The sequence below is a fragment of the Strongyloides ratti genome, assembly GCF_001040885.1.
Source record: "Strongyloides ratti genome assembly S_ratti_ED321, chromosome : 2".
NCBI lineage: Eukaryota > Metazoa > Nematoda > Chromadorea > Rhabditida > Strongyloididae > Strongyloides > Strongyloides ratti.
Genome location: NC_037308.1, coordinates 5,978,806 through 6,004,472, shown reverse-complemented (window position 1 = coordinate 6,004,472; position 25,667 = coordinate 5,978,806). Strand labels below are relative to the sequence as shown.

Genomic DNA, 25,667 nt, shown 5'->3' with positions numbered 1-25,667 from the left:
TGAAATTATATGTAATGGTAGTGTCAGTAATCTTTTAAAACAAAAAAAAGACTACCGTTAAATTGAATTAAAATACTATAAAAACACTTCCGTATTTGTGTATTAATCTTGTAAATATTGTAAATAACACTAATATCTTACAACATGAGATTTCAAAATTTTTTGTCATTTCAAAAACAACTTTAAATGGTGTTTGATGAAATATATAATTATTTATAAATGGATAACGCTATGTAAAATGTTTGGTTGATTAAACGCAAACATACATAAGCATGACTAAAAATAGAAATGTTGGTAAATTACACATAAAATCTTCCAAGAAATAACTTTTTAGTACTTTGGAACACTTATATATGTACTGTGTAATTTATTACTATGATTAATTTTTTAAATTGTTATGTGGTGAAACTCATGTATTAGTCTTACTACACATCACTGATAATACTACCAGTAGGTATTTTAAAATATATTGGAAATTAAACTTTTAACTAACATTCTACATAAACCTTTGTATATCAACAAAAAAAATAATGTTTTTCCACATACAATTAATCCTTAAATTTATTCTAAAGAGAAAAATCAAAGTATAGTGGAGTTTTCTTGAATACAATATATTTAAATTTTAAAAGTAGTTTAATTATATTCAATTTATTCTCAACTGAATTTTAAATTGAAATTAAAAATCAAATTAAAAATTTCCATCGTCAATGAAGAAATAATAAATAGAAAGTAACTTACAATTTAGTTTGTACAATCAAAAAGTATTTGTAATGTTATAATTTTATAAATAAATGAGAAAATACATAAAATATAAAAATAAAACTATTTCTGATATGATTTTTTGAAAAATATTTTAAACGTCTTTATGTAGTTTATAGGGTAAATAAAATCTTGTTTAATTTTAGCGCCATCTGTTTTGTTAATAGGCACATTTCTTATAACGATAACCTAGGACTATACTACTAAAACTTTTATTTACATACAAAACTAAATATTATTAATAATAAAGCGTTAATAATAATTTTTAATATAAATAACTTATAAAGGAAAAAATAAAGTTTTATTAAAATTGGTTTTTTTATTTTAAATTTATGAATGTTTCAACAAAATATTCAAATTTTAAAATTACAATAACAACATGTATATGATTTTTCTAATAGTAATTGATTCAATAAAAAAAGTGAAATTATTAAAAAGTACAATTGCATACTAAAAATTTAACAGTAGTAATTTTTTATCATATAATGTAACATACAATTGATAATTTATATTAAATACAAACAATTTAAAATTACATATTCAGTTTTACTTTTTAAAATATAAATATAGTTTAAATTATAAATAAAATTTTTTTACTAATAATTAATATCTTTAAAATAATATTTTTTAAATTGAAAAATTTATTTTTTTATCAATTCCTATATTATTTCTATAATATTTCAAATAAAAAAAAATCAATTAAAAATTTATTTAAAAAAAATTATTTAGTAGTTTCTACTTGTGAAGCAAATCCAAAATTATAGTTATTTATAATTCTTTCCATATACAAACTAATAGCATTTCGAACATCTATGGATGTTGAAATTCTGTTTAAATCAGGAATTACAATATTAAATAAAGGCAACATTTTTTCAAAATTAATTTTTTCATCATTAACAAAGCGTAATATTAATTTTGATAATGTTGAAGATAATGTCATAATATTTAAATCTGTATCCATAATATACGACATATACGAATTTTTATCAGTATCTTCAGAAAAGTCTTTTGTTAACGTTAAATTAGATGTACTTGAAAATGGATTCATTCTTTTTGGCATCGCATTTATTGAAACACGTTTCTTTTTAAGATTAAATTCATCAATACTATTTTCTGTTTTTATTATTTTATAAACTTTCTCTTCATCATTGTTTGAGTATTCACTATTATCTAGTTGGATGAGTGTAAATTCTGTTGATAATTCACATCTTTCTCTTATTGCTGCAGAAATTCTGCTACCAATAGATTCATTTTCTAAAACAACTATCGTGTCTTTTAAACAATTAAATGTTAGAAGAAGAAGTGTAACCCAATGACAACTTTCTGAATTATAGAGGTATTCTTTTATATTAGCTTCATCATTATTAACAGAAAGACTATAAAAAGAATTGAGTAATACGGACCATGTTGCTCCAGTTAATTTATAAAAATTAGCCTCCCTCTCTTCATTAACTATCTTTTTGATAATATTTTTCAAGGCTGGTCTTTTATCTGCTTCTGAAGTGACGTAACTTGAACATAGTAACATTATTAAAAAAATTTTTTTTGATGTCAAACACATGTCAAAGTTCTTGTCTTTAAAACATGGTGTTAAAAGAATTTCATCAATAAAATTCAGAAGTAGTCTATGATTGACAAGATTATTGAAAATTTCTTTTATTAAAATATTTTTAGAAACATTTTCACAATCTTTTACATTTTCTCTTATTGTAATAATACCATTAACCATAACACAATTATTTTCATTTGAACAATTTTCATTTTCAATAAAAAACATTTCTTTGGCTAATAAAAATAATTCCTTTCCTTCAGATGTTTCAAAATTTTCTTTTAAAACTAATTCAATACTACCCATTTCATTAAATTTTGGATAAAAAACTTCACATAATTCTCTTAATGGTTGTAATGTTATTAAAAATGTTTTATATAATGAGTAGGATAAGATTAACCAACAATTAGGTGTAAAAATATTACACAAAGATTGTGTTAAATGTTTCAAACAAGAAATTGCTATTCTTGGTATTGCTAAATTACAAGATTGTGATATTGAATTGTTGAATAATTCCAATAAATCTAATAATATTTTTTCTGTCCATAAATTATTCAAATTTTCTGAAATGTATTCTTGTGCTAAATTAGTTATCAAACCCATCGTTTGCCTAAAATTTTTTAATCCACAACTAATTTCTCCTTGTTCTTTATCAACAAAAGAATCTGTCGTAAGCCAATTATTCATTATTGGAAGAAGATTATTACAAAATATGTATCCTGTTAAATTTGGTCCAATTTTTGAACTACTAATAGTCATTAAAAAATCAACAAAATTTTGTCGTATTTTACTGTGCATCTGTTGATTACAAGTTATTAATAAAGCAGCTAATTGTTCACATAAAGATAAAATTAATTCAATAACACATTTTTGTGAATCTGAAAATTTATTCCAACATGATTCTGTTATTTCAACATTATATTCTTTTGATAAATTTATATTTGAAGAGGTTAATTTTTTAAAAATTTTACCAAAATACATGTCTTCTTCTATTGATAATTGAATATCCTTTAAATTATGAATTCTTTCATTAATTTTTTTACTTATTTCATTTTCATTTTCTAACTCAATAACTCTTTTATCAATTCTTTTTAATAATTGTCCAATTGGATTAAAGTCATTATCATTAAAACGACGGAGTAATAAAATTTGTATTTTTGAAATACAACATAAAGCTGCCTCCCCAAGAATTTCATCTTCTTCCTCTTTATCTGAGTTGATGTCACAAGTTCCAAATATCATTCCTTTTGACTGCATATGTTGTGTTAAACAAACAATAAACTCTGACATTGTACTCATTTGAATAAAAATGTCTTTTATTTCCATATATTTGGCAAATACATCCATAATAGCAAATGATATATATGTTGAGACTGAACTTTCCCCATATCCAGCGGCATTATTAATAGATTTAAGAGCCGAGAAGAGTGGCTTCCAACCAGTGCCTAAAGATGAGTTATATCTTGTTACAATATCACTAAATATATGAATTATTTGTTCTTTACCATCAATTGTTAAAACATCTTTTACAACTAATAATTGAAATGAATCAAAAAAAAACATATTTGTATTAAAACCTTCTTTTTCATTTCTTAAATGAATAATAGTAGAATCTTTCATACATTCAATAGAATTTGTAACAACTTTATCTTTATTTCTAATACTAGCCATATCAATAAGATGAATTTTTATTAAATTCCAAACACTCATCGTATGTATTAATGGTTTTCCTTTACTTTTAAACATAATAGTTTTTAAAACACTAAATAAATCACTCTTACTTTCTACAGCAATTTTTTCATCACACCATTTCCATTTATTTTCAATAGCATTTCCAATAGCAATAACAAAACGTCTTAAATCTGGTAAAGGTAACATTAATGATGCTGTATCAATAAATTTAGTAGCAATATGATTTAAATAATATAAAATTTTAACAATATCTTTTGTGGCAAAACTATTTTCAGCAGTTGGTATTGGTAATGGAGAAGAGGGAATACAATTTTCATTTGTTGAGGTTGTAATTAATTCTTGAGGTAAAAGAAATGACATTTCATAAATATATTCTAATGTTGTAATTATATGTTTCCAGGTTATTGAAGCAAGAATTCCAAAATTAAGACCATACTCAATAATAAATGAAATTCCTTCTAAATCTTCAATTCCATCTTGCCATATTTTTCTAAAATCCATATATTTAGGTTTTGTAAAATCTCTTGTTCTTATTTCTTCTAGAGGGCAAATTAAATCAACAAGATGTTCTAGTGCAAATTCAACACCTGTAGAATAATTTAATGATAATGACATTTTTGCAAGAGATTGTAAAGTTTTTATTTCACTTAAACATTTTTCTTTTAAAAAACGTTTTTCACCTTTGATACTTTGTTTAGCTAATAGTATACAAAAAACTTCCCATCTTGATGAAATTAAATAATGTAACATATAATGAATAGTTTTATTAAAATTTTTAATAAAATTTTCATTATCATTATCTTTATTTATTGATGAATTACCAATACCTAAAACAAATCCAGTAATATCTTCAATCATATCAAATAATAAATTAACTTTTCCATCTTTATTAAGTAATTCTTTACCATTAAATATTGAAACATCGTTACTTCTAAGAAGATAAAATACTTCATTAACAAAATTTTCATTCATAAATAATAAAGATCCTGAATGAGTTATAATTGCTAGAAATACCTCTTTGTCTAAATTATGTTTATTTAATTTTACAGATTCATACATAAATGTTGACCATATTGTTAGATATATTAAATCACTTACAACATAGTGTGAATTTATATTTTCTAATGTTTGACTTTTTTTATAAATATCAACAGATAAATTTTGTACAATTTCATCTATCTCTCCATAACTTTCACTTTCTAATATCTTATCAAGTTTCTCTTTAACAAAATTAACAAAAATTTTTGCCAATTCTTTTAAACAAATATCATTGTTAGTATTTCCTTCATCTAAAAATGTTTCATTTTCTATATTTACTTTTTTATTTATTTCAATACTAGAACCATCTTCATTTATCTCATTGATATAAAAGACATCAACATTTGGTTGATAAGATGGAAAATTTTCTTTAATAAATTCAATATTTCCTTTCTCATTACATATATGTTTTAATTCACAAAATCCATTAGAAATTGTTCCAAGAATCTTAATAGCTTCAATTAAAATTTGAGGAATATTACATTGACTACATTCTAATAGACAATCCATAATAATATTCCAAAAAAATGATTTTTGTAATAGTAGTCTTCCAATACAAAAAAGCATCACTTGATTTGTAAATAATCTTTTTATCAATTTTAATGCTTCACCTCTAACTGAAACTGGTGGTTGAAGGAAAACTAAATGAAATAATTTATTTAAAGTATCTTGTGATTCTTCATTTTTTGAATATATTCTAATTAAATGCTCTATTATTTGATATATACTTGAAACCATTTCATTAGAAAAAAATATATCAGGTATTATAACTTTGGAGGAATTTTTTTCTGATCCTAAAATACTAGGTAATTGAAGTCCCTGTTTTGAACGTTTTGGTGAACACCATTCAAACATTCTTTTTATCAAAACACCTAAATCTTCATCTAAAGCATTCAAAAATGGTTTATGTTTACAGACACTAATTGGTTGTACACTTAATAATGAATATATAGCATCTAATAATAGTGTTATTTCATCAACAACCAATTCTTCTGTTCTTAGTCTTGTAATAAATTTTTTTATTAATGCTGTCATTTCCATAAAAACAGCTATTTCATCTTGATTACCAGGTATAGTTTTAGCATACTTATTTAAACAAAATGAATTTATTATTTGTGTTATTGTTCCTCGTACAGCTAATTTAACACTAGTTTCTTCAGTTTCTAGATACGTTTTTATACATAATTGCATACACTCATCTATATTTCCACTACTTATTCTAATATTAGATGATGAAAAAAGTTGCATAATTAATGTTAAACTTTGACACTGAATTTGTTTATCCCATTCTGGCATTTTTTGAAAATTTTTAACCAATTGTGATGGTAATGTATCTTCTTCTTTTTTTGTTGAATAATCTGAAGAGTATGTTGAATCTTGAATGATAAATTGAAGACCTTCAAATGCCACATGAGATAAACGACTTTTTCCATTTATTAAACATTGTGAAAGAAATATTAAACAATCTCCTCTTTTACATTCCACTGGTATATGGGCCATTTTTATTGAGTCTAAAAATAAAAAAAATTATTAACTAATTAAAAAATAATTAATTAATCATGCCTTTTGCTTTTTCAAAATAACCCTTAACTAATGCATTACTAGAGGTAGTCTGGTCAATTAAAAGTGCCAATTTTTCAAATATTTTCTCCATTGTATAAAAAATTAATAAATGGTTAGTAGAGTTTTTCAATATTTTACTTCATATGTAGTGATAATATTGTATAAAAAGAATCAATAAACATCCATAGTTGTATATATTCATATATAGCATTAAAAGGCGGTAGTAAGCCTTCCAGTTATGGCACATGTAACTGAGTGGTGTAGTATTTATTTTTGTTTACATAATATATTAGTCGAATTCTAATTATTCTTAATCTTTTTATCTATTCTTAATTATAAAAAAAAATTTTATTTAAAAATAAAGATACTTTTTTTTTAAAATATATGTTAACTATAAATTTATTCAAGTAATATATTAAAAATAGGAATTAAAAAAAAATTTCAAAATTATTATTAACAATCCACATTTTTGGATACTTTTAAATTTCTAAGATCAACTTCAACACTATTTAAATATTCCTCATACATTTTTCTTATTATTTTAAATTCTTCAATTGAATAATATGGAATTTCTGTTAAAGGGTCAAAATATTTAGCTGGTTTACCAGATATAGCACAAATAAGCCTTTCTCCTTTTTTAGGTACATTATGAATTGGTTCAACAGCTAAATGTAACAATCTTTCATCACCCTTCTTAATAATAATATCAACATCCATAGGCCTCATTTTTTTCTTATTTTTATTAAATCGTTTATTTTTATTTTCAATTTCCATTGCTTGATACTTTTGGAGTGAAGCAATATTTTGTTCGGCAGTTTTTACACTTTTTTCTAAAGCCTTTTCATGTTCTTCTGGTGTCAAAACATTTGGTTGAACATTATAAGCAGATATAGGAATATCTAAAACTGTTGATTTGTACTTCCTTTTTAATCGTCGCTTCTCTTCTCTTTCAATTGCTAAAATACTCTTTTCTGCCTCATCGCCATTTGCTTCATCATCAGTTTTATCACTATCTAAGAAATCTGAATCAATTTCATCACCAGAATCATCGATATCTTTTTCACTAAATAAATCATTTTCCCCCTCCGGAACAGTATTATCTTCTTTTCTATAAAAATAATCTTGATATTCAGGTGGTTCTTCTGCCATTAATTCTTTTTCTTCTTTTGTTAATAGTAATTCCATTCTGTTACCAGCATTAGCTCTTCTTGGTCTTCCTTTTGCAACTGTTTCTATTTTAGAAAAGTCAATAGACTCTTCATCAGATGACTCTGTATTCGTACTTTCATCATCATCCTCAACTTCTTCTTTTTCAACTGACATTCTTTCAGTTTTTTCCTCTTCATGAATTACTTCTTTAGATGTTGTCTCTAGTAATGGAATATTATTTTGATCTATTGAATTATCATCATCCATAGATGTTGTTGATAGCGATTTATCTTTACTAGATGATGCAAATGTTGCCTGTTCTCCTGAAATATTTTTACTTTTTCTACCTCTAGTACTTTTTCTTCGTGCTATAGAATCATTATTAGAAGTATCATTTAGTTGAATATTTTTTCCTGAACAACCACTATCCTGAGAATTATCTCTTATATTACGAGACTTTCTACCTTTTTTATTAAAAACAGATTTTTCTTCAACAGGCTCTGATGTTTCTTTACTAGCTGGACTATTTGTATAAGATATCTCTTCATCAATGTCCGAATCAATATGACTACTTTGAGTTACTTTGACTCTTTTAGAACGACGTGTAGGCGTCTTTTCAATAGGTTCATTACTTGGACGTTTCATTAAGAGTAAAATTCAATATAACGGATTTCAGAAGTATGAAAGAGGGATGCATTTATATCAAACAGTTATTGTTTTCTTTACAAGACGCATTTGGAAAAATGTATCTTAATAAAAAAGTAGAAATAAATTTATCATTAAGTTATTAAATAAGAAAAAGTAGCGTTTATTCAATATAAAGATTTACTAAATCAACTGTTATTAACTTTAAAATTATTAGAATAACTAGGCAATTGAATAATAAAAATATTATTTTTAACCAAAATTTTATTTTTGATTTAATGTGTATTCCTTTTTTTGTTATTTTGATGTACTGAATTCCTTTCACTATGTTTTCTCTCTTTATCAGATCTATATGTTAAAGTTTTATCAGCATTAATATTTAAATTTGAATCAAGTCGACATCTGGCTGCTTTATTAATTTTCATTTCTTCTTCTTTCAATTTTTTGGCTTTCATTTTTCTTTTTGTATAAACTATGCATAAAATGATACCAATAATTACAGCTATTACTACTACTATACCAGCACCTATTCCAACAAGTTTAAAAGTATTATTTTCTCCAACTTGTCTTCTCTCAGTTTCATTAAAACTTTTTTTATTTATGTTTATTGGAGGTTCTGTAGCTGATTCAGATAAATAAGTATTATCCATGTTATTTAGATGATCTTGATTTTCATTATAACTTTGATCATTTGGTGATTCATCTATATTTGTTGGCATAATAGTAGTTGTTGTAGTGATTGGTTTGATTGTAGCCGTCATTGGAGGTATTGTTGCAATGGGTTTTACTGTAGAAGGTTCTACTGTAGAAGCTTTTATTGTAGAAGGTTCTACTGTAGAAGGTTTTATTGTAAAACTTTCTGTCGTTACTTTAATGTTTTCTTCAGTGGAACTTATTGTGGTCCTTTGAGTTGCAGTATCTAATATTTCATCTATCGGTTTATTTGTAGATGAATTGTTGGAAGTTACATTAGCTTTTACCATTGTGTAAAAGATATAATTGAATAATTCCACTGATGTGTTTATTCAAATTGTTTTTATTCTTAATTTTTAAACATAATTTAAAATTTATGAGCATTTGATAAAATTCAAATCAATAATTTTAAAAAATTGTCATTTTTACTAATATAATATATTCATCAATTGTAATTTTTTTTTAAATAAAAAAAACGACATTTGTTCTTGTTTATAATAAAAGATTACATTCAAATGATCATCGAATATTATATTACAAAAATAGTTAGAAATTATAGAATCTTTTAAAAATAAACTACATTTTAACAATTATTATAAATTTAATGTATCAAGTTTGATGTTTTTAAAAATTGTTCCAATTAAGTTAAAAATTAATTTTCAAAAGTTTTTTAAACACATATTTATTATTATATTTTGGTCTGGAAAGATATCTCTGTAAATCAAACTAAATATAATTAAATTCTTAAAAAAATGTGATCAATTATCATTCCCTCAATTTAAAGTTTCTTGACTATACCATGAAATTCACTTTTTTTATAAATATTTTTTTACCATCAACCTTAATTTTAATTGATCATAACTTTTTAAGTATACTTTTTTTTTGTATTCACAGTTACATTCAATGTTTGTTGTGTTTGAAGAAATATCAGATGAGTAAAATTTTATTTTTATATTCATAAAAAAAAATGTTTTTATAAGATTAATATTGATATAGTAATAAAGACAACATGTAAATTAATCTCATATTAAGTAAACTTTAGATAGAAATTATTTCAATGATTTGGGTAGAAAAAAACAAACATGATATATAAAGTTAAAAGAACAATAAATTTTTTTTTAAACTTGATTTTCAACAATGTCAAAGTATCAAAATTATCCAAGTATTTGTAATATATTTTAATAATTTCAATAAACTTTTAGATAAAGTTAAATTTATATGGAAAGTATTTGATAATAGATTTTGTAAAGAAAATTAAGTTTTTTTTTTTACATAGTTATGAGGTAAACATTTTTAAATAATAAAAAAAATTATTTATTTCTAATCTGTTTACTATATCGTTTAAAAAATTTATATTTACAATTTTGTGATTCGTCATTTATTTTAAAAGTAAATGTATTTTAATCATATTTTATTTGATTCTTTCAATGAATCTTTATAACGATAATATTTATTACATTTTTGTAAATATAAATATAAGTTACTGATAGGTATTTATAGTGTATTTTGATATAAAAAATATATATAACAATACATGAGTTCGATGTTTTTTAGTACTCTAATCTTAAAGTATTTTTAACAATCAGCAATTTTTCAATATCTTAACTTTATAATCTTTAAATTTCTATTTATTTGTGGTAATTTTAATCAGGTAAGAAATAAATTGAAAAGTTAAATATTTTTTTTCTCCTATATATTGACAAAGACAAACAATTTTTTTTTCTTTAAATAAAAATCTTGAAAATTTGATTTTATCATATATAGTCAAAACAATAATGTTAAATGTGTAACCTTATTTGAAAAGTGACACAGCGATGGAGTTAAATAAAATGAAACAATAGTAGGACCTTGTTACTTTTTTCCATAAGTTATTTTTCTTTGAGTTTATATACAATTATACTCAAGTTTGTTATTTTTTTTTTTAATTCTTTTTTTTGTTTAAGAATTATTATAAATTTCTTTTTAAATAAATAAATGTAAAGATAGATGAAACAAATATATGTTATTTGGAAACTGAACTTTTAATCACATAAGAAAAAATTTTAACTACCTATAATTGCTGTAAATTGAACAATGATCATTCTTAAACAAAATAAATTTATTAAAATAAATATTTAAAAGTAAATGAAATCAAAAGTTAAAATTTATTGATGTACTTTATTTTCCATTTTAAAGATTTATAAGTTACAATAATACAGTCTTATAATCTCGGGTACATTCTAAAAATTATCTCGGTAAAATTAATTATCCTCAACAAGTAAAAGTTTGAAAAATTTACAATTAAGTAAATAAATTTCTTTCTTAATAGTTTATTTATATAGTTATAGATTAAATTTGTAAATAATTATATTAACAAATAAATACTAATTAAAATTTCTTATATATTTTTTTTTATTCTTTTAACCAATTTTATGATTTTTATTTTAATGTAACACTTTTAAAAATAATACATATTATATGAATTGAGATGACATAGAAATTCTTTTTTATAAAAAAAAGTTATTGAAAATTTTTCAAGTAACAAAAAAAATGTTTTAATGATCAATATGTTTAAATATTTGAGATATAAATAATAGTTTGTACATAAAAGATAATATTATCAAAAAATTTTTTGTATTAAAATACCAAATTTAATATTTAATTGTTTTAATAATTTTTATCTTTTATAATTAAAATTTTTTTTTGGATTATTTTAAAATAAAAAAAATAAATTATCAAATTTATAGTTTATAGTTTATGACAATATATTATATAAAATTGAAATAAATTAAAATTAAAAAAAAAATAAAACATTTATGTTTTATTATATCAAGATTATATATAATCTTTACAAAGTATTATTTAAAATTATTATGGTATATTTTAAAATCCAAATTTATAAGTAAAAAAAATTTTTTTTTAATCAATATACTATTTAAAGTGACAAATTATAATAATACATTCATCAATTTTGATTGTTATTAATTAATGATTTTTTCGAAAAATAATAGAGAACTAATTTGAAAATCTATTTTTGATTGTGTGAAATTGATGAAAGTGGGCGAATTGCAACGTCAATGATAATGTTGATTGTTTGAACAAAATTTATGTTATTTTAATAAATGTTATAATAAAATATAAGATTCATATGATGATTTAAATATATATATATGTAAATTGTTTAAAAATTTTATATTAAGAGGTGTATACCAGGAAAATCCCTTTTATTTAAGTGTTGTTTCCATTAAATTTTTTATTATAATCGTATCCTCATTTCAATAATAATAAATTGGGATGAAGGCAAGTTAAGATTTTGTGTAAATAAGATATATCCACCTCTGCTAATGTGGAACAGCTTAACTGATAGAGTGGGCGCTTTTTAGTAACTTGTAATCAACGTACATAAGAATAATTGATATATAGAAAGAAACTTAAAAGATAGTTGAAAATAATTTGTGCAAAGAATCAAAACAAAAATATATATGAAGCTAGTTACATTATCTTCTGGTAGAGAAAAGAAAAATAGCAATTGATAAGTATTAATAATACTAGGAAAATAAATTTACCCATGGGTTGAACAATATATTGCCATTGAATGGGAGACTCTGTAAAATGTTAACAATAAGATTGCTAACAACATTTGCTTCTGGCACTGATAATGATAGAGGTATGTGACTATGCCAATCATCTATTTTCTTTTTAATTGACTCTTTGAAAATAAGTTATTTGTTTTATGGCATAGCTTATGTAATATCACTTATTTATACTAATTTTCATTTTAAATTATATTACTATTTTTAAAATCATTAAGTTCTTAATACTATTAAATTAAGAATTAATAAATAATTTAATTATATTTTCGTATTCTAATATCATTTTGGGTAATCATATTTTTATATTCACTAATTTTAGATAAATCATGCCCGCATCCGCTGAAACTGAAGTTGCCCCTCAACCTGCCGGTAAGTTCATGTTTTGTGAGAAAAAAAAAAAAAAACTAAAGAAATATTTAAAATATAATATTAAACAAATTGTGTACTTTTATGTTTAAAATATATTTCAATATTACTAATCTTTTTATCAAATAAATTTTTACCACTCACATAACTAATCTTTTTGCTCATTTTTAACTGTTCCTGTTCTTTATTTCTTATAAACAAATTGAAAAAAAAGATTATATTCTTTAAAATGAATGCATGTTAATCAGCTTTTTAATGAACTTCTACCTCCATGATAGTATGATCCTCCGATATATTTGTTAAAAAAATAAGTAAGTCCTACTACCTTACAATTATTCTTTAATGAAGCTAACTACATAATATATTTTCATATTGCGCAATTTGAGATTGCAAACAATCGTGATACAATAGAAAGTCTGTAGTTGAGACATTTATTTTAACTTCACATAATATTTAAGTATTCCACCACTTTCATTTTTGTTATACTTTTATTTGTATCGTTAAAGTGGACTCAATTCTCATTATCATACTATCAATTATAATTTACCATGCTATCAAATTCATTTGATAATTCACGTTTCCAAACATTTGGTATTGATCCTAATAATTATGGTCCACAAATTTATCATTGTGTTGAAAGGTCAGTATTATCTAATAGGATGGTTTCTTCAACACCTGATGGCATGGTTAGCGAAAAATGTCACCGTCAGATGACAGAAAATACAGAAAGTAAAAATTATCTCTCAGCTATATCAGCTACACGTATACCACCAGATTTTTATTCATCTAACTATCAAAAAGAACGTTGTATTGTACCATCAGTAGAATTATCACCTAGGCAAGCTGAAGCTATAGCAAAAATTTATCCAAATAAAAAATATTCTGACAATTTGACTGTTCCTATTGATAGTTATGATAGTAATATATTTCCTGAAAATGTTAAGTATGGTAAATATCCTGAATTATCTGGAAATTATAATATATTAGGAAATAATAAAAAGACAAGTTATAATACTTCAGTACCACTTTTATCTAAATCACCTGTTGTCTCTTGTCCAACAAATACTATTCCCATATCATATAATAAGGTCAAAAAAAATGAAGAATTAATACATGATGATTTTTTTAATAATAAATCTAAATTGAGTCCTACACATGATAATTATTTTAATTCAATGCATGGTGAGTCATTATAGTATGAATTTTTATGTAAAGAGTAAAATATTAATATTTATTCTTTTAAAATATATGTTTACTTTAACAATTTAATATATTTTTAAATAAATATATAATATAATTTTTTTTTCTATTTTTAGAAGCTCAACCAAATGCTACAATGGAAACAACTGTTTCCGCTCCAACTCAAAAAAGAGTTGGACGCTGGACATTGGCACAACTCCGTCAAACTGATGGAATTATTCCATCACAAGCTGGTTGGAATAAAGGAGATTCCCAAAAACTTATGACAAATTTTGGTACACCACGTAACACTCAATTAAATGTAAAAGCTGAATGTTTAACTGAAATCCCTGAAGAAATTCGTCTTATGTCAAATGCTGAAGTACGCCTCCAATCTGGTACAAATAAATATTGTTCTCAAAGAGGAATGGTTGGATTTGGATCAGGTCGTGATGTTTGCCGTGAATCAAATCGTGTAAACACCAATCCTGCTGATCTTCCAGAACTTCCAGAAGAAAAAATCCGTGCTTCTGAAGGAATTGTTCGTCTTCAAGCAGGTACCAATCAATATGATTCACAAAAAGGAATGACAATGTTTGGAACATCCCGTCGTGAAACATGTAAGATGGTTGATTCTAAACATCCAGAATATGATCATACCCGCCCAGATCAAAGTGAAATACCACTTCAAGCTGGTACTAATAAATTTGCATCACAGAAGGGTATGACTCAATTTGGTACCAACCGTCGTGAAACTTCTAGAATTGTTGATGATAGACATCCTGATTATGATCCAGAAACAAGTATTGATCAAACAACAATTTCATACCAAATGGGATCCAACCAATATGCTTCTCAAAGAGGAATGACATCATTTGGACAAGGACGTTGGGAAGTTCTCGATCCATCAATTTCTTGGCAAAACCGCAAATCTCAAGGTATGGTTCGTCTTCAATCTGGTACCAATAAATTTGCCTCTCAAGCTGGAATGACCAAATTTGGTACCCCAAGAAATAATACATTTGAAGCTGAAGGTGGTGAGCTTCCATATGATGATATGAAAAAATCAGAAACTATTATACCTTCTCAAGCTGGTTGGAATAAGGGAGATTCTCAAAAAGGATATACATCATTTGGTGCTCCACGTGACGTTAGAGGAAAACATCTTAAACGTATTTGGGAATTGGAATATCCAGAAGAAGCTGAAATTTCACTCGACAAGTTGTAAGCGGTCAAATAATAACAAAATTGTGATATGCCTTCAACAAAAATACAATTATTTACGCTGTGTATTGACTAACTATATGAGATATCTTATGAAAGAATATATATAAATGTCTCATTTATTAGATTCTTTTATTAACGAAAATGTTTTCTAAAATTACAGTTTCATGCCATTGCTTTTCTTATATAAACTTTTATTTAAAATTTTATGCCATTTAAAAATTAAATTCTATATTATTTTTTTATTTTAAATTTAAAAATACTTTTCTTGTTTGACATCAATATGTTTAGTTGAAGTTATTTCAATTTTTTTTGTTCTATTTTGAAAAATCCAAAATCTAATTAATGATATAACATATAAAAATTTTCCAACAAAAGCATATACAGTTGCATGAGCCATATTTTGAATGTACCATTGACCTATTGAAGCAAAGAAAAATTTAGTATGTTCCATAACAGCATAATAACGAAGATCAACTTCTAATGAAAGTTTAAATTCTGAATATTTCATACCAATCATATAAATAAATGATAATCCAATTAATGTCTATAAAAAATGAATAATTATATATATTTTTTTTTAATTTTTTTTAACTTACGTAGTCAATACTTTCCCAAGATGCATCTGCATTAACAACTGAAGTTGAGGCACTTATTATTGCTGGTACAAGTAACATTAAACTTGTAATCATACACATATTTAAACAAAAGTTATTAAAATTTATATTACTATCATTTTTTATAGTTTCATTATATATATTCTTAGCATATAAAAGAAAAAATCCTTTACTAATAGCTAAAATTGGTGTAAATATTAATGTAAATGTATCATATTCAAGATTTCCAAATTCAAGCCATGATAATGATGCAAAAAATGCTAAAGGATATAATAAATAATAATCTTGTGTATCAATATTCCTTTCTTGTTTCTTTTCTTTTGTACTACTTTTTGTTGAAAATATATTCCAAAATTTTAATATAATTATAGTAGTAATACAATCACAAATTCGTAAAACATATAAACTTCCATGCCTATTTCCCGAATGAGCAAATGAAGTTAAAAATGTTAGAATTGTTTGAAAAAATGATAATGGTAACAATTTTTTTATTAAAGATAAAGAAAAAAAACATATTTTTGATGTTTCATTAATATTGGTTAATTTTGTTAAAAAATAAAAAAAGATAAAAGAAAATAAATAATGCATAAAATGGAAGACAAATGTTCTTAAGTCTAATACATAGTATAAAGCATTATGACTTGCTGCTACAAATAATGATGAGGTAACATTCAAAAGAAATAAAAAGAAAATATCCAATTTTTTTAATTTTAGTAAATCCATATAGTCTGTTATATATAGATAATTTATGAAAATGTTTTAAAATATTAAAAAGGTATTAAGATTGATCAGATAAAATCACAATTTGACCCATTTAAAAAGTATTATCAATTTAAAATTACGATACAATCTTGTAATATCTAAGTTATGTAACATTAAATTAAAATGGAAAATATTAAATGACCACTTTATAAATTTTATCCAATATTATTTATTGAAAATTGATTTTCAAATCTTGATTTATTCTATTGTTTTAAACTTTACTTTAAGTAATAAAATAATTTTTTTTACCATTAATATAAATAAATTGAAATTTAGTATAAAATCTAAATTTTATGACAACTTTTACCATATCAAATTTATATTTATTGTTTTTATAAAATTATAGTAAACGAAATATATAAACAAATCTTTTCAATGATTATTTATACCATAAAAATTTTTAGTACATGTTGATTAATTTTTTTTACCTACAAAAAAACTTTATGTTTTTTTATCATTAAAATAAAAAGATTTAATTTAGTAAGTTACTGACATACTAAATTTATAAAAATTATAATAAATAAAGTATATAAAAAGTATTAAAAAATTAAATTAAATATATAGTAAATAGAGCATTTAATAGTTGATAAAAAGTAAAAAAATGATGTTTTTTTATGTCACATTTTTAGAGGTAAAATCAGAAATCTAGAAAAATTTCCGCCAATTTCTGAATCTCTGAAAATAATAATGTTATAGCTATGAAAATTTATATTCTAGACCTACTTTTAAATAGAAATTGAATGAGACTAGTCCCATCTTCATAGGATAAGTATTTCCAGAGATACTGAAAAGTCGAGAACAATGAATATTTTAGAAAAATTTCCGCCCTTGGTCATATCTTGCTTCAAAATGAAGCTAAATACAAGCAGATTTCTGCAATCGTCTTCAAATGAGTTTTCATATGGGGTCTACCTTCAAAATATTTTTATATCTTTAACCACTTTAGAGATATAAAAAAATGGTGACAATGGATTACGCGCGAAAAAGTACCAAGCATAGTATTTCAAGAACGGTTGAAAATTTAAAAAAGTTTTCAACGTAGGGTATACCTTAAATTGTAAAAGAAGCCCAGCGCATTAAATTTCATGGACCTGTGACTTCATTTACCTGAGTTATCGCTAGATTCTGAAAACTTTTTTTGAAACGTATTTCTTATCATATCTTCATTTTTAGAAGTCCTATAAAGATGTAAATAGGCTTAATGAATTTCTCGTAAAAAATTGATCTAGAAACAACTGTTTATTTGTAAAATATCTCATTGTATCATAGAAGTCGAAATTTACATAAAAATATTCCCCAATTTCGCCTTCAACTTTGAATCCTTATAACTCCTGAAGTTTCAATTTTATAATATTGTTGATTATATTCAAAATTCATCCCACTTCAAGGGCTATCGAATGACTATAGTAGCATATTCAAATTCAAAAAAAAGTTGTTCGTTTATGGTCACAGTTTTAAAGGCAAAGTCGGAAATTTAGAATATTTTTAGCCAATTTCTGAATCTTTGAAAATAATAATGACATAGCTGTAAAAATTAATATTCTAGACCTACTTTTGAATAGAAATCGAATGAAACTAGTCCCATCTTCATAGGATCATTATTTGCTGAGATACTGAAAAGTCGGGAACAATGAATATTTTTGAAAAATTTCCGCCTTTGGTCATATCTCGCTTCATAATGAAGATAAATGTAATCAGATTTCTGCAATCGTCTTCTAATGAGTTTTCATATAGGGTCTACCTTCAAAATTTTTTTATATCTTTAAGCACTTTCGAGATATAAAAAAATGGTGACAATAGATTACGCGCGAAAAAATACCAAGCTTCATATCTCAAGAAACATTGGAAATAAAAAAAAGTTTTCAACGTAGGGTACACCTTAAATTATAAAAGAAGCCTAGCGCATCAGGTTTCATGGTTCTGTGACGTCATAAACTTGAGTTATCACTAAGTTCTTAAAACTTTTTTTTAAAAATATTTCTTACCATAACTTCATTTTTAGAAGTCCTATCAAGATGTGAATAGGCTTAATCAATTTCTCGTAAAAAATTAGTCTAGAATAAAGTATTTTTTTTAAAAATTTACAATATCATCATAGAAATCGAGATTTTAAGAAAAATATTCTCCAATTTCGCCTTTCAACTTTGACTCCTTATAACTTCCGAAGTTTTAATTTTTGAATATTGTTGATTATATTCAAAATTCATCTCGTTTCAAGGGCTATCGAATGACTGCAGTGGTATATTCAAATTCCAAAAAAAAGTTTTTTTTTTAAATTTTTATTAAAAAAAATTTTTTTAATTATTTATTTTTCTTTATTTGTTGTTCTAGAAAAATTTTTTTTATTAAATAAGCATTGTAATTTTAAAAAATATTATACATATGTATAATATTAAAAAAAAGTTTCTAGTATGTCAGTAACTTTTTATATTAGCCAAATAAAAATTACTAATTATAAAAAAAAAACATAACATTAAATTTATTATCATTAAGTTTATTTTAACATTATGAGTGTAAAATTTTATATAAAACGTAATTTTGTTGAATGAAATTCTTAATAATTGCTCGTTGATGTTACAATTTTAGAACAAAAGCAAATATCTTATCAAAAGAATTACTTAATTTATAACATATATTATTAAACTTTTTTTTAAAGTAAAATTAAATTAAAAGTAATTATTAAAATAGAATACAAATTGATCTTAGAAACATTTATTATAATTTTGAGTAAAAATATATTTGAATGGTTGATTTTTTTTTTTAAGTTTTTAAATTTTTACAAAAATTAGCATAATAAAATAATTTTCAACAAAATATTATTTCCAGTTTAATTAAAAAAATTTTGGTAGAATGATTTTTATTTTTAAAAATGACTCTACCGATACTGAATAGTATCATTTAATTAAATATTTTAAAATAAAAATCATATTAGTTTGGGTAAGATAAATAACAAAATTTGATCAACAATCATATTATTAAACTCTCAGTATCTGTTTAGAAATAATTTTTTTTTCTGAAAAGTACACTCTCATGAAATAAATATATTTTGATTGATCTTGTTAAAAAAAAAGTAGGAAAGTTATAAATTTAAATATTAATAAATCATATTTATTTTTTAAAACATATATTCGATAATGTCACTACCACTGATAGTAGTGCAAATGTTGACACATTATTTATTTATTTTAAATTGTCTTGAAAATAATTTTTCTTATAGAAGTTTTAGTTTAAATTTAATACTTTATATATTAAAAAAATGTTCTGAGTATAATAATTAAGATCAAGTAATTTGGCACATGCCATTAAATGTAGTAAATCGACGCGATTTATTTTTGGAATAATATTTTATAATATCGTTTTACTGGTAAATGTTTTTATTATGTTTACATTACTTATTATAATAATTTGTTATAGTTTAATCATATACTGATGTATCTTACAATAGTTTTTTTTTTAACTGTATAACTTTGTTTTTAGAGATAATATTAAATAATGAAAGAAGAAAATAATTATACATGTTGTATCGCTGCAGATAGTTTTTTACTTGAAACACCATCAAATTTTCAAGTACCATATTTAAATTTTTTTATGGGTGAAAGATTAAGAATATTACAAAATAATGGTGATTGGTGTTATGGTTGTTTAGATGAAGAACCAGAATTAAAGGGTATATTTCCATCTAATTTTATTTTTTATTCCGCAAATGATTTTGATGTTATAAAACAACCAAATAGTATTGAAATATTTGAAGGCGATGATGAATCAAGATCATTATTGAATGAAATTACAAATACTGTTAGAAATTGGTGGGCGCATATTCGCAATAATTTTGATATTGTTAACACATCATCAAATTATGATAAAGCATTCAGTATTATGGAAGATTTAATAGTAACAAGAAAAAGAATATTATTAAGAAGTATTCCTGCTGAAGAAATAAAAGAATTTAAAAATAAAGTATATAGAAAAATTGATATTGTAGATAATATACTTGGTTTAGAAATGAAAATTCATGATGATTATAGAAGAATTATTGAACCTGGTAGTTTATCAATTCTTGAAACATATGAAGAACATGTGTCAGCTTATGAAGAAATTAAAAATATAACTCAAGATAATATGTTAACAAAAATCAAAGGAAATTTTGGTTTATTTTTTCGTTTTCATTCAACAACAATATCAGTTAATTGTGATGTTGAAATAAAGGTATCTCTTTATGATTGTGAAAAAAATGAATTTTATAGTGAATCTTATGTTTTTGTATGGAATTATAAGACTGGAACATTTTATGATTCTTATTGTCAATTAATGTTTGTTGAATTAGATGATACTTGTAAGGAATCCGGTAGAGTTTTTGTTGTTTTTCAAGTTAGCAAAATAAGTCCTTTAGAAAATAAAATTCCAAATAAAAGAACTGGTAATCCTGAAGTTTGGGGTAGGCAACCATTAGCCTTTGGAATGAAAGATATATATAGTATTTTGGAAAATTCAATTGAAGGAGAATGTGGTGATTTGAATTTTAAACTTGATAAAGTATGGTCATTTGATTATTTTTCAAAAGGTGATAAAACTCTTCGTCCAGAAAGAAATGATGCAAAAATTGAATTGATGTGTACGACACAAATTTATAAAGGACATCTTAATCAAATTAGAGAAATTGCTTTTAAATTATTTTCTGTTAATCCCACTGTCATAATACCTCCTATTAAACATTTAGAAGTTGTTTGGGAAGACGATCCAGTTAATGAATTTTTTTTAACTCTTATTAACGGTGATTTTAATGGATTTAAAGTTACAGATAAGAGTATTGAAGTTCGTATACAGGTAATGGATGAAAAAGGAAATACATTAATGAATAGTATTGAATATACTACTCCTAATGGTACTCAATATAAAAGTATTCATGAAAGTAATGTTATCGTTGGAAATGATAAACCTCGATGGAATGAATTTGTCAAATTAACTGTTAAAAATCATTATCAAGAAAACATTTATCTTCGTTTCTTATTTTTTAATAGAAAAATGAATGATAAGGCAAAAACTGAACGTGGACCTTTTGCTTTATCTTTTGTTCCATTATTAAGAGATTTTAAATTAATTTATGAAGGTGAACATGATTTAATTGTATACAAATTAGATCCAACAAAATTTGAAGAACATGATGTTTCGTATATTTCATTACCTTCCTATCGTCATGAAACAAAAACTAATCCAAAATTTGTTTCTAAGTTAGGACATCCTTTTTTATCTATTTCAGAAAAAAATTATTTTGTTATACATATGAAAATGTATTCAACAGTACTAACACATAATCAATTAGTTATTAATGTTCTTCAATGGAAAATGAATAAACTTGATACTAGAAAAAATTTAAAAGAATTGATGAATAGTAATGATGTTTTTAGTGATTTAGAAATTTTAAGAATGTTACCTTTTATTTGTGATACATTATTTGAAATATGGGATGAGTTAACAGATCTTGAAAGTCAAGTTTTTAAAACATTGATCCATGTTCTCAAAGCCACCCATGAACCTAAACTTCGATCTTTTGATGCATTTTTTGATAATTATTTAAGATCATTTTGTTACAATACAGCATACTCTAAACTTATTAATCAAATGATTTTTCACTTAGAAAATGCTAATGAATATTATGAAGAAGTTGGAAATATATTTAAATCATTAAATTATTTAATGGCAATTATCGTATCTTCAAAAATTTGTAATGATTCTCTTGGACTTAGTGATAATGTTGAATTTTATATTCTTATTCAAAAGTTTCTTCATACTGTTAGTGATTTAATGACAAATAAAGAAGTTAGAATAACAATACAAAATCGAGTTGTCCAAAATATTGCCTCATTCATTCCTCATTTAACTGTTCGTGGAATTTTTGATATAAGTGAGATAACAAATTTTGTTAGTACAATGATGGATTATTTCGGAAATAATATTGTTCATAGAGAAAAATTAAATTATATTGAAAATATAATAAATTCAAGATTATTTGAAATAGATGAGTCTAGGTGTGTAATTCTTCCCAAGATTTTAATTATTCTTCAAGATTTTTTTTCAATTAATTTTAATGAATCCATTGATTTTGGATGTATTGTTGATTATATTAGACATAGTTGTAGAATCATATCTACAATTATAAAATTTTTATTTCCTTATTCAGCATTAGAAGATATTAAAAAACCTGGTGATCAAGAAGATTTTATGTTAATTGTGTGGAGAATCTTAAGACCACTAAATTCAATAATAATTAAATTATTAGGAACTCGTTATGATAAATGTTTTTCTGATTGTATAACTGTTTTCTATAGCATTCTTGATATGTTTTCAGCAGAAACATTTTTACGTTATGTTGAGGAACATGAAAATGTTGTTGATGCTTATAATATGACATATGAATTAAGTAGTATTGCTGCTGATTTAATTACAGAAGGGGGATATCCTAAAGTTTGGAAACAAATGTATACTATTCAAAGAAAAACAACTGCAAAAATATTTATGTTTTTGAAAGAAATTTTTATAATATATTTTACATATGAATCGTTTGATGAAATAAAGTGGAAAGAATTTATTAAATGTGTTGTCACTTTATGTATTAAAGCAAATGAATCTTGGTCTTCGATGGATGAATCTGAGAAAGAAGTTATTAGAAGTACAGTTATTTCATTAAGATCTTTATGGTATGAAATGCCAAATGAACAAAAAGGTGTTTTTATACCAAGTATTGTTGGTGATTTGTTAAGAGTTGCTGCTATTGATGATGAAGATATACGTGGAGCGATAACTTCTATTTTTATTGATATGATGGTAGTTAATTATCATACAAAAGGTAGTAAGGATATTATAGATAAAATAGAATGTGAAATGATAAGACAATTAGATTTAATGCTTGAAGAAAATTATGGAGATAATAAATTTAGAATTGATCTTATATATAATCTTAAAAAATGGGGAGAAAATGATAGAAATTTTTATAATTTACGTGGTCAAGATTTATTTGAAAAATTAGATAATCTTCTTATTTTACTTTTAGAATATAAATTTATTTCTTCTGGATCTGATTGTCTTGAGAATTGTATGATAAAAATAGCTCAACTTATTAGATTTTTAGATTCTATTCAACAATATGATTTATATGTTCGATACATTTATAAACTTTATAATATGAATATGTTATGTGATAACAAAGTTGAAGCTGCTTTAACTTTATTAAAACATGCTGAACTATTAAATTGGTCTCAAGAACCTTTACCAGAGTATTTATATCATGGAAATGTTAATAGAAAATGTACAAATCATATTCAATTAAAAGAATTACTTTATATTGAAATAGCTGATCTTCTTGATGCTGGATGTTTATGGGAGAAAGCTATAGAAATTTTAAAAGAATTGACATCTGTTTATGAATCAATTACATATGATTATCAGAAGTTATCTCTTCATTATAATCGTTTAAGTGAATTATATAAAAAAATTACTACTGTAGGAAGAATTGAAAATTCATATTATTTAGTTAATTTTTATGGAAAAGATTTTCCCCCTTACATCAATGGAGGAAGTTTTGTATTTAAAGATATTGAAAGGAGAAGTGCTTTTCAATCAAAATTAATTAATTCTTATGGAATATGTGAAATTGTTAATAAAATGGATGATGTTAGTAATCTAAAAGATGAAAAAGGTCGTTTCATACAGATTATTCCTATTAAAGCAATTCCAACTTCAAGAAAAATTTTAGATAGTAAAACAATAAGTCATGACATAAAATGGTATTATAAATATAATGGTGTTTGTAAATTTGAATATGGAAAGAAAAAAGAAATTCTTGAAAGTAAATGGACTACACTAGAAGATACAGAAACAACTAGAATGTGGGTATTGAAAACATTTGTTGAAACTGTTGATGTTTTACCTTTTTTAATGCCATTTTCTAAAGTAAGATCAATTAGTGAACCAATTTTAAGTTGTCCATTAGATGAAGCAATTATTGTTATTACTCAAATGAATGATGATCTTTATGAAACAGCTTCAAAAGTTTACAATAATCCATTAGAGAGTGTCTCAACATTAAGTGGTAAAATTCGTGGAATTGTACAAGCTTTCGTAATGGGTGGTGTTAAAAATTATAATGTTTTCTTTTCTAAAGAGTGTTTTGAGATTTGTGATGATAGTGAAAAACAAAAAATTGAAGAACTTCGTGATTTATTAATAAGACAAATCGTTATTATTGAATATAGTCTTTTTGTTCATGCTAGTCGAGCTTCTCAAATTTCTATTCCTTTCCATCAATCTTTAGTAGACAGTTATTATAGTTTAAAAAAAGATATTGAATCCAAATTTAGTGAAATTAATGATTCCTTACTTAATCCAGGTGATTCTATTGTTATATCAGAGCCTTCCACTGAAAAAACTCCATCTATTGCTTCAATGGCAATAAGTTCAGGAAGAGAAACGTTATTTAAAAAAGCATCTCAATCAGTATTAAGAAGTCCATTACATACACTTACCTCATTAAGATCTTCTAAATCTAATTTATATAATGATGAGAATAATGTATCAATTGAAGGAACTAGTTTTGATAAAAAATTATTGGAGAATTTTTCAAATATGTCTTTTGATACAACTATGGAAAGTACAACAATTCCAACCAAATATCGTAAACAATCTTCTACTTCAGACGTCAGATTCAGAAAGATTCCCTCTATATATTCTGACAAATCTGATAGCCAAATAACATCACCTCGGACTTCTGAAACACGTTTTGAATGTTCTCTAAATGAAGTTGATCCAAAGGAGCCAACCAAATCAATTAGTAAGACATGTTTGATGACAGAATTATAAGGGTGT

General features: G+C 23.8%; 6 protein-coding genes across 6 annotated transcripts; 2 read left to right on the top strand and 4 right to left on the bottom strand.

Moving 5' to 3' along the window:
* Positions 1-1,480: 1,480 nt before the first annotated feature.
* SRAE_2000191600 (Brefeldin A-inhibited guanine nucleotide-exchange protein 3) lies at positions 1,481-6,692 on the bottom strand (the record flags this gene model as incomplete). The annotated part of the gene is made up of 2 exons (XM_024652925.1): positions 1,481-6,549; positions 6,602-6,692. 2 exons carry the CDS (start codon positions 6,690-6,692, stop codon positions 1,481-1,483), a joined length of 5,160 nt encoding a protein of 1,719 aa, XP_024506452.1.
* Positions 6,693-7,054: 362 nt separating this feature from the next.
* SRAE_2000191500 (YL1 nuclear family and YL1 nuclear, C-terminal domain-containing protein) lies at positions 7,055-8,395 on the bottom strand (the record flags this gene model as incomplete). The annotated part of the gene is made up of 1 exon (XM_024652924.1): positions 7,055-8,395. One exon carries the CDS (start codon positions 8,393-8,395, stop codon positions 7,055-7,057), a length of 1,341 nt encoding a protein of 446 aa, XP_024506451.1.
* A 275-nt stretch (positions 8,396-8,670) lies between these two features.
* SRAE_2000191400 (Hypothetical protein) lies at positions 8,671-9,378 on the bottom strand (the record flags this gene model as incomplete). Its single annotated transcript, XM_024652923.1, has 1 exon — positions 8,671-9,378. One exon carries the CDS (start codon positions 9,376-9,378, stop codon positions 8,671-8,673), a length of 708 nt encoding a protein of 235 aa, XP_024506450.1.
* A 4,196-nt stretch (positions 9,379-13,574) lies between these two features.
* Positions 13,575-15,433, top strand: SRAE_2000191300 (Calponin repeat-containing protein; the record flags this gene model as incomplete). Its single annotated transcript, XM_024652922.1, has 2 exons — positions 13,575-14,208; positions 14,343-15,433. 2 exons carry the CDS (start codon positions 13,575-13,577, stop codon positions 15,431-15,433), a joined length of 1,725 nt encoding a protein of 574 aa, XP_024506449.1.
* A 249-nt stretch (positions 15,434-15,682) lies between these two features.
* On the bottom strand, positions 15,683-16,127 carry SRAE_2000191200 (Hypothetical protein; the record flags this gene model as incomplete). The annotated part of the gene is made up of 2 exons (XM_024652921.1): positions 15,683-15,976; positions 16,029-16,127. The coding sequence occupies 2 exons, from the start codon at positions 16,125-16,127 to the stop codon at positions 15,683-15,685; spliced, it is 393 nt and encodes a 130-aa protein (XP_024506448.1).
* A 4,173-nt stretch (positions 16,128-20,300) lies between these two features.
* On the top strand, positions 20,301-25,661 carry SRAE_2000191100 (Myoblast city; the record flags this gene model as incomplete). Its single annotated transcript, XM_024652920.1, has 2 exons — positions 20,301-23,898; positions 23,935-25,661. The coding sequence occupies 2 exons, from the start codon at positions 20,301-20,303 to the stop codon at positions 25,659-25,661; spliced, it is 5,325 nt and encodes a 1,774-aa protein (XP_024506447.1).
* Positions 25,662-25,667: the final 6 nt, after the last annotated feature.